The sequence below is a fragment of the Panthera uncia genome, chromosome D4 (genome assembly GCF_023721935.1).
Source record: "Panthera uncia isolate 11264 chromosome D4, Puncia_PCG_1.0, whole genome shotgun sequence".
Lineage (NCBI taxonomy): Eukaryota > Metazoa > Chordata > Mammalia > Carnivora > Felidae > Panthera > Panthera uncia.
Window position 1 is genome coordinate 66,540,348 of NC_064807.1, and position 12,672 is coordinate 66,553,019.

Consider the following 12,672-nt stretch of genomic DNA (forward strand, 5'->3'; position numbering starts at 1 on the left):
GGTTCCTTCTCTCGTCTATTGGTGAAGGATTAGGTTAATTTCTACATATTTTGAACTTCCTAAATTTCCTTCTGTTACTGATTTCAGTATTCATGCTATTGTGGTCAGAGAATGTACTGTGAACAATTTTAATCTTCTAAAATTTTTTGAGGCTAGTTTTATGGCCTAACATGGTCTTCATGGAGGATGTTTGATATATACTTAAAAAGGACATGCAGTCTTCTGTTGTTAAGTATTACATAAATGTCTGTTAGGTCTGTTTGGTTTATGATGTTGTTCACATCTCTTTCCTTGTCAGTCTTCTGCCTTGCCTGGTTGTTGTGTCCAGCATTGAACATGATGATACCAACATTTCCAGCTGTTCTTGAATCATTTCTCCCTACAGTTCTGTCAGTTTTGTTTCCTGTATCTTGGGGCTCTGTTATTACATGTATTTATAACAAAAGCCTTCCTGTAGTTTATCATCCTATAATGTCTTTGTTTTTAGTAACAATTTTCTGTGTTAATGTATTTTGTCTGATATTAATAGAATCGCTCCAGCTCTCTTTTTGTAACTGTTTGCATGGTGTATATCTTTTTCCATCCTTTTACTTTCAGCATATTTGTGTCTTTGAATCTATAGTGTGTGTCTTGTAGAAGCACATAGTTGGATCGTGCCCTATCTACCTTTTACTTCAGCTAGCCCAGCTTTAATCTGGACAAGAACTAGGTAACAATTATTTTTGAGTTATTTCTTCTCCTTTCATGGATGAGTAGTTAATCGTGCTGAATTGAGACTTCTCTTTTTTTTTTTTTTAATTTTTTTTAAACATTTATTCATTTTTGAGAGACAGAGCATGAGCGGGGGAGGGGCAGAGATAGAGGGAGACACAGAATCTGAAGCAGGCTCCAGGCTCCGAGCTGTCAGCACAGAGCCTGACGCAGGGCTCGAACCCACAAACCGTGAGATTGTGACCTGAGCCGAAGTTGGATGCTTAATTGACTGAGCCACCCAGGCGCCCCTTTCTTTTTTTTTTTAAAGGTCATTTCTTGATATAGTCTAACACAAGGTGATTTAGACGGTTGAGGAGAGGGTTCATAAAAAATATTTGACAAATATATAGTCTCTAGTGAATTAGATAATTATTAAGTCACAAGTGATTTTTAATAGACTAGGAAAACAAAATTAAGTGGCCGGTGTCACCATTTAAAATGCTGTAAAATTTAAGCAGATATAAACAGGACACGATATGTCTTGATCTCAAAATATATCATGTGACATTTGTTATGATCACCCATTTCTTTTAGTATGAAGTGTTTGATATGGCAAGGAGCTTGAGAGTGATAGTTGAAGTGATGATGAAGGACATGACCTTCTTTACAAATAACAAAGTAGTTAAACTCCCCTCCAGTTGCTTTCATCTATATCTTTACCTCTTAGGTATTCAAAGCTGATTTACAAATTTCTGTAGGATCATTTATTTTTAAATAATCACAGCGACTAATTTTGAATATTAATGCCAATGAGTGTTAGCAGAGTATCTGTCTAATAGCTTTAACTAGGAAGAGAGAATTTTGTAGGTGGTTGAGCAAGGGTCTAGATTCCATCTAGCTGCTTGGGTTGAACGGTGAATCCACACTTAGGTAGGCATTCACGTAACATTTTCAAGAGCTTTTTCGTGTCTTTCATGTTTTCGGGTCATGATCTGTCAGTACTGCTGTGCTGGAACCCACAGTGTGTTTTCTTTCTTTTCTTCCAGTTAAAGGCACTAGGATTTCCTGAAGGACTTGTCATACAAGCATATTTTGCTTGTGAGAAGAATGAGAACTTGGCTGCCAATTTTCTTCTACAGCAAAACTTTGATGAAGATTGAAAGGGACTTTTTTTTATCTCACACTTCACACCAGTGCATTACACTAACTTTGTTCACTGGATTGTCTGGGATGACTTGGGCTCATATCCACAGTACTTGGTATAAGGTAGTAGATTGTTGGGGGTGGGGAGGGAGGGATCTAGGATACAGGGCAGGGATACATACAGTGCATGTCTGCTTCAAGTAGCAGATGCCGCAAATCCACACAGTGTGTAAAATATTATACAACCAAAAATCAGCTTTTGCAGGTCTTTATTTCTTCTATAAAACAGTAGGTAACTTTTCCTAGGTTTCACTCTTTTTAGTGTACTAGATCCAGAAATTTAGTGTAATGCCCTGCTTTATATTTCTTTGACTTAACATTGGTTTCAGAAAGAATCTTTGCTACCTAGAATTTACAGTCTCTATTTCATGGCAACACTGGATAATGGCTTTGTGAAATTGAAAAAATTTTGGAGCAATTGTAAACAGAAATGCCAAATTATTGATGGTTTTTGTTGCTGCTTCAAATACGTATTGAATTAATGTGTAAGAAAGCCCATTCTTTCATGTTAAATACTTGGGGTTGGGGAGGGGAGAAGGGGAACCTTTTCTTAAAATGAAAATAATTACTGCTATTTTAAAATTTCTTGATCATCGAATGTGAGACCCTTCTAACATGATTTGAGAAGCTGTACAAGTATAGGCAGAGTTATTTTCCTGTTTACATTTTTTTTTTTTTTTTTGGTTTGTTTTGGGAAAAAATTGGTAGGTGTCTAATTACTGTTTACTTCATTGTTATATTGCAGTAAAAGTTTTAAAACCACCATTGCATGTTTGCTTTTGATGTATCCCTTTGTGAAATTAGCACTTTGGGGCCAATGGAGAAATGCAGCATTCGTTTCCCTCTCTTCCCCTTCCCTCTGCAGAAATGTGTTTGTCAGTAAGTCGTGAGTTCAAATTGCTGCCTTTTTTTTTAAACCCACAAGATGCTGATTCAGTTCAAAATTAGCTAATGTTTCAAAGCTGGGTTTCTGATATTTATAAGTGTTTTTCCTTATTAGATAAGAATATATGACCATTAAAGTCATTAGGATTCTATTACTTTCAAAAAAGAAGGTGGACAAAAGTATAAATCCAGCATCTCTTATTGCGTTGGAAAGACTGGCATAATCTTTTGGAAGGGTTGGGAGATGCAGCTGGAAAAGTACTTTGGAAAATATACAATCAAAAATATCTCATGGCATATTAAAAGAAAATCTTAATAGCAGTGTTGGCTTTTATTTGGATTTTTTTCAGCTCTGTTTTTTATTAGACTCTCCTTCATTGGCATATTATTGGATCATAAAGAGGGGGAAAATATCTCCTTGTTTAGTTTTTCAAATCTTTTCTTCTGAATATAAACAAGACTGTTTAAAGAAATAGTTTTTTTCCCCTACCATCTGATACTGAGTAAAGAAAATGAATTTGCACAGATGTCTCCCTGCATAATCTCTTGCAATAATCCTTAGCAAGGTTTGGAGGTGACTTTGAAGCTTTTACGTCATGCACTCGTACCTGTCTCTTATGAAAATAAATGAAGCCATGACTTCTCCCCACAGTGTTATCATGTAGTTTAATCTTCATGCTTATACCTTAAATACAGCAGACCTTTGGACTTTGTATTGCCTGTATGTTTTATAATGGATCATGCAAAATGTCTCAGGAGAATAAAATGAGGATTTGTAAATATGTTCATCTTTCAAGGCAGAGCATTGAGTTGGGAAGAGGGTGGCATTTCTGATCGGAGGATGGAATATTTTCATTTATTTTATGCCATTTTATCTGCTACCTAATTGCTCAGCATAGCGAAAACTGGAAAAAAGAAAAGCAAAAACAAACCAAAACCCCAGCAGCAGACTCTTCTTTTCTCTGGAAAGTGACAGCAGAAGTTGGTGGCACGGAGTTTTTGTCCTTGGACAACAAAACCACAAATAGTGGGATTAATAATTACAAGAAGACAGTTTCAGGCCAAGTTTTGACCATTCTTTACAGTACTTTGTTTTATCTGCTTAAAGAATTAGCCAAGATGCTGTGAAAGAAATAGGCTTTTTGTGACCTTTTGCTGTTACCTTTAATTTACAGTTCTGGTAAATCTTTTAATGTAAGTGGCTCTTTGACTTTGGAATTTTTTTGCATTTGAGGTATTCTGTCATCTATTTCTTGAAATATTTTTATTGTCTAGTTTCTCTATGGAAATGTGAGGAAGCTTAAGTTTATATTTGTTAAATTCTTATTGCCATCCTCTAGTCAAATATGTCTTTTGCATTGTTTAAAAATACTGAAGTGTTCCACCATATAAATTTTTCCTGTACCATGGCTAGGATTCTAGAGAATTAATTATAAAATATTTTCAATACATTCACCATTGCATTTCTCATTTTTTAAAATAATTTTGCCATATAGAATCTTAGATTGAAAGTTGACAATGCCCCTGTCACTGTTTTCTTCAGTAATTGGTGAACATGTAGGGGGGCCAGGTCCTAGTTTAATTTTCTTGGGTCTCCTCTGTTTTTCTCAACCAAAACATCAACACAAAGATGGGATACTTGATGTACCTTAAATCAAGCTTCATGATGGCTTTTAGAAATTTTAGTTAAATTCCCATTTTTCCCGGGCACCTGGGTGGCTCATTTGGTTAAGTGTCTAACTCTTGATTTCGGCTCAGGTCGTGATCTCAGTTTGTGAGATCAAGCCTCACATTGGGCTCTGTGCTGACAGCATGGAGCCTGCTTGGGATATATTCATATTCATTCTCTGCCTCTCCCCCCCCCCCCCCCCCCCACTCTTCCCCCTCTTTCTATCCCCCTTCCCCTCTCTCTACCCGTCCCCTGCCACACTCTTGCAAAAATGAGTTTGAAAAATGAGTAAATTCCCGTTTTTCCCATGCTCTTGTCTTCTAGCAGCCAGCCTCAAACTGCTACAAAATATTCAACCAAAATTAGGCAATTTCAGGGAATAAGTGCTTCCTGACCGAGTCCATTCTGGTGCGTTCCCTGGCTCTGAGGCTTGGCTACAACATGTCCTTTTAGTTGATCTCCCATGTCCATCTTGTTCCACTTTGTTCTTCTAAGCCAGGAGCTGGCAAACTGCAGTCCCATGAGGTAAGGTTTTCTTTTCTTTTTTTTTTTAAGGATTTTATGGTGTAAAAATTGTTAAAATTTTAGTGTCTATAAATAGTTTTATTGAAATACAACCGTGCTCATTTGTTTACATATTGCCTGTGGCTACTTGTGCTACAGAGGTTTGCTGTTGAATACTTGAAACTGAGACTAAGGCCTGCAAAGCCTAAATAATTACCATCTGGCCCTTTACAGCGGAAGTTGGCCACCACTGTTCTGTGTGACTAGCCCATCATACATTAAAGTATATGATGCTTCCCGTCGCTTTGACATTCTTGGCTTCTTGACTTTGGGTCTTACCTTTGGTTTGGGTTGCCTGTGACGGTCACAGGTCCTTTCCAGAGTAGTAGTATCAAGCATCGTGTGCCTTACGTGCTAGCCTAGACTGTATGTGGTGTCTTCGGGTGCTACTCTGAAATTACTCTCTGCTGTTGCTGCACTATTCCTTGCTCTCACGGTCAAATTATGAAATTTAGCACACAGTCTGAAGCTGAACCTGGCATAGCGATGAATTCACCAGAACAAAGAAGTGCGATGCATGCATCTGGGAATCCTTAGGCCCTAGGATCAGACAACTGGAGGAAGCACCTGACCACAGCTGGAAGAAGAGAGTACGTGGAACCCCCAGATGGGGGAGTGTAGCCATTGGACCTAGTTGGGTGGCAAACTAGTTTCCAGAACAGAGTGCAGGGAGTTTGGGAATGGAGGGGCGGGGTGGGGAGGAGGGCAGGCAGTGACAAGGAGGGAGAGTGAAGGTCTAAGCTTGCTAGGAGAAAGATCCAGCACTGCAGCAGTGATGAGGGCACCACAGGGACAATGGTGCTGACAAGTTGGCTGTAAAAGGTTTTCTCTATTGTGATACTTGATTGCGAAAGCAGTGGTCCCTCAGGTAGAGCTTTCACTGAGAGGAGGCTGGGACGACTATTGAGTTTGAACTACCATGACAACATTTGAATAGTAAAGGATCCTTCACCAGGTAGAGCGTGCATGATTTGTCTTCCAAGAGTACAGATTAGAAAACAGCCATCCCAGACTCACAACTCCTGTCTCTGACACTCAGTTGCCGTTCTTCATGATGTACACCCTCGTCTTTTCCCAGCTGGTTAGGCATGAGTTATTGATGTTAAGAGGTTGTAATCCTCCTCAGACAGTGAAATGGTCTTCAGAGCACCTGGGGCAGCTGTTCTCAATGCTGGCCTCGTCTCAAGCAGACTCCTCTCTTTCCCCCCAGTATTTTGGGCAGCTATTACATTTGCTGTGCCAAGAACATTGGGAGGCTTTGTCCTACACTTGTGCTGGCTCTCTAGATGGGCCTTCCACATGGAAGCCTGTGTCTCCAGCTGGTTACTGCCTATGGAATTGACAGCTTCTATAACAAAGTCCAAAGCTGTCTCAAAAACTCATAAAAATCCAGCGGTGAGTTTTAGAAGCAGTCTGGGTTTTATTTGCCTGCAGTCACGGATTAGAAGAATACTTGATAAATTACTCAAAAGTGATTGGTTAGAAACTAGATGAGAATGGGGTTGGTGCAGGTATGCCTTGGAACAGCTCGAGGATGAGTTATTTTCAAGTAATTCTGTGTACTTTGAGGTGATTTTTGAAACTTTAGTATTTCAGTCCTTTAGGGTTTTTTTTTTTTTTTTTTTTGGCAGGGCTGGAGTTTCAATTTTCTTTTTGGTCAGTTAGGCCTGGTTTGACAGCAGTTTGTCTAATTTTTATTTTGTCTCCAGTTCTAAGGAAATTAAAAATTTGATAGTTTCACTAATTAAGTTATTTGATTGTAAATTTTTTTTTTTTTTTTTTTTTTTTAAGAGAGAGCCAGGGAGAGAGGGAGAGAGAATCTTAAGCAGGCTCCATGGTCAGCGCAGAGCCCGAAGAAGGGCTTGATCCCACAACCTCGGGATCATGACCTGAGCCAAAATCAAGAGTCACATGCTCGATCTACTACGCCACCCAAGCACTCTGTAAGATATTTTCATATCTTTAACTTTGGTGTTATAATTTTTATACCGTGTTTACATTTTTTGCAAAGAGCATTAACAACTTTTCACCTCTAAACAATTGCAGACTTACAGAAAAGTTACAGGGACAGTACACAGCACTCCCCTTTACCAGCACCATCCCACCCCAAACCCATTTCAGTTGTGCAGTTGTCCCAGTTAATGTCCTCATAGCAAAGGGACCTGATTGATACAGGGTAACACACCATGCTTATAGTTTGCTTCAGTCCATGTTCCTCAGTCCGTCCTTAGTCTTTATGACCTTAATTAACAGTTTTTTGTTTTAAGATTACAGGACCGTTGCCTTTTTTTCTTTTTTTTTTTTAATGTTTATTTCTGAGACAGAGACAGAGCTTGAGTGGGGGAGGGGCAGAGAGAGAAAGGAAGACATTGAACCCAAAGCGGGCTCCAGGCTCCGAGTTGTCAGCACAGAGCCCGACGCGGGGCTCGAACTCACAAACTGTGAGATCATGACCTGGGCTGAAGTCGGACGCTCAACCAACTGAGCCACCCAGGCGCCCCGAGGACCGTTGCCTTCTAGAATGGCCCTCAATTTATGTTTGGTGTTTCCTCATGACTAGATTCCAGTTAAGGTGGTTTTTGAAGAAACACAGAAGTGCCACTGTGCTCTTTTTCACTGCATCCCGTGAGGGGGGCCAGGGCATCAGTTTGGCCCACTGCTGGTTCACTCTGATTGTCCAAGGCAGGTGGTAACTGCCAGGCTTCTCCGCTGAACAGTTACTCATTGTCCCTTTGCATTTAGTAAACAGTTGTATGATAAGATATTTTGAGACAGAATATCCTATTTCTCATGAAACTTTGGCCCATTAGTTTTAGTATCCACTGGTGTTTCTTGCTGAGTTCGTAGCACTAAGGTAGTTGCCAAGTGGTGATTTTCAAGTTGCTTAATTTCTTCTGCATTTATTAGCAGTCTCCCGTATTCTGGTATTCTTGTTCCTCTGCATTCGTGTGGGCTCAGGGTCCCGTTTTATTGAGCGGCATGTGGTCCATTGCTGCTGCGGTTTTGATGCGTGCATTGTCCCAGGTTCTGCAGTTGTGTGCATTCTGAAGGCTGGCCTCTGTGTTTCTCACCCCTCTTCCTGACTTCTGGCACAATACTGTACTCCAGGCTCTTGTACTTGTTGTGCTCCAGCGCCTCTTCAAGGAGCTCTGGTTCCCTTCCGCAGATACTGTGTTTAGAAACCAAAACTTGGTGCTAGATATGCTCACTGCTTCTGGAGTCTCACTGCTCCATCTATATATAAATACTGATGAGTTCACCTCGTGCCTTCCATTCTAGTCCAATGCCACCAGGTTCATCCCAGCTTCTCACCATCCAGGCTTCTGACCCCTTTCTTGGACGGTGAGATACTTGGCTGCCGTTAATGGTCTGTGTGTTTACTCATTTGTCACCTCCAGTGTGTGTGACCGGTCTTCTTAGGCACTCAAGCTGCCCTTGTTGTTTGAGTGCTGAGCTATTGCCCTGTTCAGCCACTTTGCACAGCTGCAACTTTCATGCTTCAGTTGTTACTTTTCACCGGGCTTAAATGGAGGCGAAAATGTGTTTAGATGGGTTCTCCTGAATTCAGCACTCCAGAAATAGCATTTCTGCGAGGAGAAGGCCTTGTTTGTTCCCCTTGCTGTGCCACCAAATCAGTCTCTAGGTGCCCTGGGTCCTAGCACATGGAGTTTAAGTGCTGGGTGAGTTTCCCCAGTTTCTTCTACTTGGGACCAATGTGTGTTTTAGGTGCTAGAAGTGGTTATGGAGATGGCACGAAGGGCAGACTAGGGGAGGGGGATACAGCTCCCGCTCTGGGCTCTTTGTGATCTCCAATGGGCCCCCAACCCCAAACTCTGCTCTATCATGTCTTTTGTCTTGGCACATGGCTGCTTCCTTGATTCATACATTCAGCAAATGATGAAGTCACCCAGGGCCAGGCACTTGGTTTGGGATTGTTCCCACCTCCTTAGTCTTGCTAATTCCTCAGTGTCCAAAACCATACAAGGCCCCTCTTCCTGGAACCCTGTGCCTTTCCTCTCTATCCCCAGAACCTAGTGAAGGGCTAGACAAGAGGAGATGCCCAGTCAATATTGATCACACGTGGGCAGTGAACATATGGTTGCGGTGTTTGCATCCCTCCTGGGCATCTAGGCTCTCCTATCCCTTCTGTCACCCCCCAGTTCAGAAAGCTAAGAAGTTGAAGGATGAACAGTATCCTGAAGGCTGCTCTGTTTTTGCTTCCTCACCCCAGGGATCTTTGCACTAGCTTCTGAAAGACTGACAATCTAGTGAGCTGGCTGGTTGTAGAGACAGCGGTAGCTGGCGACAAATTCCAGATGGGTCTCCATCTGAGACCTCGGTGGAGAGCAGACCAACAACAGCTGCACTCCTGAATTCCAAGCGGAGGCCAGACCAGAGGGGCTTGGGGGGTCAGCACTTGGACTAACCAGGCCTGGATTTCTGCCTTCACACCCCACACCAGCTACGTGACATCGGCCATGCCTCGCTACCTCTGTGCCTGGTTTCCTCATCCATCCATTGAGCCTGCCTCCAGTGAGAGGCTGGATGGGAGGGTGTCCTTACCAAAGCCAGGCCCATGTTCAGACGGAGACTCTGGGAGCAGATGTGGCCAGCCAGCAGCCCTCTAGTGAGCCAGACGACAAAGATTTGCAAAAACTGGGTCCAATACCATGCTTCTCAGTCATTTTTTAAAATAATTATTTTTCATAAAGACTAAAAAAATAACGTGGGTTTACTTAATATTTTTTTTAGATTTCTCATTTTGAATCAAATACATACTGATCGATGTAACCCAACATGAACAAAAAGTCTTGGGCGTCTCAACAATTTTTAAGAGGGGAAAGAGGTCCTGAGAGCAGACAATGTGAGAGCTGCTTTAGATGATGCTTTAGGAAAGGTTTTTCCACTTTGGACCAGTCAAGTGACCCAGAACACACTGCTTGGGAAGGTCACGGGGGCGCTGGTGAAGGGATGCCTCTTGTCTGCTGGGGACATGTTGGAATATCAGACCTCTGGAGCTTTTTTGAGGCCCCTCTGCCATACTGCCCTCTGTTCCCGCATTCAGGATAACTAACACGACTCCGCTTGGCTTTCAACACCCTTTACAGACCTGCTCCAGCTCGTGCCTTCCACCTGTCTCCCTCCCTCTTTGCCACATACAGCAGGACGTCATTACCCAGGCCTTTCCACACCTCTGGCCTCTGCATATGCTGGTTTCTGCTTAGAGATCCTCCCATACTCCTCTCTCTTCGTGTGAACTCCTATTCAAGCTTTAAAACCCACTTCAATGTCGCATGCTTTGCGAAGGCTTTCCTGCCCAGGTGCCAGCAGAGGACTGCTCCCTTGTTCTACTCTCTGAACACATAACTCAGGAACTGTGTCTATCCGAGCACAACTATTTTTTTGCATATTTGTGTTCTGGACATTGTGTCAAAGCCAAAGACAAAATTTGCCATATCTACCAGCGGCACTAGGAGCTCAGCACCCACGGCTAACAAGGGACAAGTTAGGAGTTGTGCTTTGAAGGCTTGCCTGTGGGGCTGGGGTGAGAGGAGGGTTGGTCTGACACTGTCAACAATAGTAAGTGAAAAGCCCAAGTGAGGGATGGGGAAATGCCAGGACCTGACAGAGAACAGGCTGGAAAGGTGAGTGCCCTCCGCTGTGTCCTGACACGCCCCCTTGTGGGGAGAGAGAGCCATGCCGTGGCTCAGGTGGGAGGGCACCTCAGGGCCAGGCCGGGGAGGAAGAACCAGCACCTCTGGGTCATGGAAGACTTGAAGCCAGCCATAGGGAATAGGCTAGGGAGAGGAAGGGAATATGCCAGCCGAGAAAACCCAGCCCACACTGGACTGCAGTTGCCCACGCCGAGCAGGGGAAAGGAGGGAAGGACGCTAAACCCACAAGACCGTGGGCACGCACTGAGCTTCACCTGCATTGACTCATTTAATCCTTGTTGTGAAGTGCCTCGCAGAGGAGGAAGCTGAGGCTCAGAGAGGGTGAGCCGGCTGCCAAGTTCTCATCACATCGTAGCCGAGGGAGAATGGAACCTCACACCTGGCCCCAGGCCATGCCCAAGTACCTCTGTATGCCAGTTCTCTATCTGTACCAGTGTTGGGGGTGGGAAGACAGTGGGATCATCCTGGTCTGCAGAGGTCTTGGACCTTTGCCCTCCTATGACATGGCTAGAAGGAGGGGTACAGGGAAAACTCAGAGGATTTGGAGTCAGATGAGGATTTTTATTTCTTCTTCAGATTTGTATCACTGTCCATGGAGTGGGTTGGGGGAGGAGAATTCCCTCTCTCTAGAAAAATCAACCTGTTCAGCTTCAGAACCCATCCAGACAGTTTGTGCAGACAAGAGGGCTGGGTCTTCTGGCCCCCTCTGAGAAGCTCCCTGCTCCTTGCTCTCTGTCCCTGACCCACTCCAGGGGCCACCTTCCTGCTGGAGCAATGGCCCTTGATTGACTGTGGATTCTTCAACCAGAGGCTCCCATAGCTGCAGGCAGAGGAGGGTGCCTGGGAGAAGTGAACCAACGTTTCCAAAGGGCCATTCTTCCTTTCCTGTCACCTGGAATGCCTTTTACAACCTTTTGTGTCCCTTTTGTGTTCCTTATGACTTCACAAAACTATAATCTCAATTCTCAATGCAATTCTGAGCAATGATGGACTCGCACTAATCCAGGAATTGACTTAGGCCTCATGAATTTCCCACTGTGGGCTTGGAACATACACACACACACTGAAGGCTATCTGTCAACCTGTTCTCTGGGCCTCCAGAAAAAGTTCGCCTCCAGACCTTTGCGCATACTGCTCTAGGGTCTTTCTGGACACTTCTTTTCCTTGCTCTCCCATTCAGTCTTCTAGACTCAACCCAGGTATCCCCTCCTCCCCAAGCCTCGCAAGATCTCTTGCACTGGACCAGGAATTTCTCATGGTGTCCACACTGGCTGGAGAGCTTCTCATGATCCTCCACACTGGACCAGGAATTTCCCACAATCCCCCACACTGTAGTAGGAGCTTCCTATGATCTCCCATACTGGATAGAGAGCCTTCTATGACTCCCCAGCCCCATGCTGAATGGATGGCCTCCCATGGACTCTCCTGTCACACTTGCCACTGACACAAGCTTTTCCTTTTTTTTTTTTTTTTACATCACTATGGAAATCACTGTGCTCCTTCAGGGAAGGTCTGTATCTTATTCTATGTTTTCTTAGTGCCTGGCATCTAATAGTGCTCAGTACATTTTGGCTGAGTAAATGAACCAGTGTTAAGCAGTTTCAGAGCCCAGGTTAATGATCAAACCTATAAAGCCCTCCCGGATGCTTCCTCCCCCCCACCCCCACCATGGGAAAAACAATAGGGAATTGCTTTTATTTTCTATGTTCCTACAGCACAGGGATGTGGGTTCTCACTGCAGCTCTGATACTCATTTAACTGTGAAACTTTGAGCAAATCATCTTACTTCTGTAAGCCTTAGTTTCCTCATCTAAAAAAATGGGGATCTTTTTTTTTTTTTTAACAGACCTAGAGAAAATATTTTTTTTAGCGTAATTTATTGTCAAATTGGCTAACATACAATGTGTAAAGTGTGCTCTTAGCTTTTGGGGTAGATTCCTGTGGTTCATTGCTTCCATACAACACCCAGTGCTCATCCCAACA

The 12,672-nt window shown here is 43.3% G+C and overlaps 1 protein-coding gene across 1 annotated transcript in view; it reads left to right on the top strand.

Annotated features, from left to right (window-relative positions):
* Positions 1 to 4,233, top strand: part of RAD23B (RAD23 homolog B, nucleotide excision repair protein) — a 48,512-nt gene extending 44,279 nt beyond the window's left edge. Inside the window, exon 10 of the mRNA XM_049627520.1 lies at positions 1,740 to 4,233. Within this exon, the coding sequence (XP_049483477.1) occupies positions 1,740 to 1,853 (114 nt within the window). The 3' untranslated portion in view covers positions 1,854 to 4,233. The remainder of the gene's footprint in view (positions 1 to 1,739) is intronic.
* Positions 4,234 to 12,672: the final 8,439 nt, after the last annotated feature.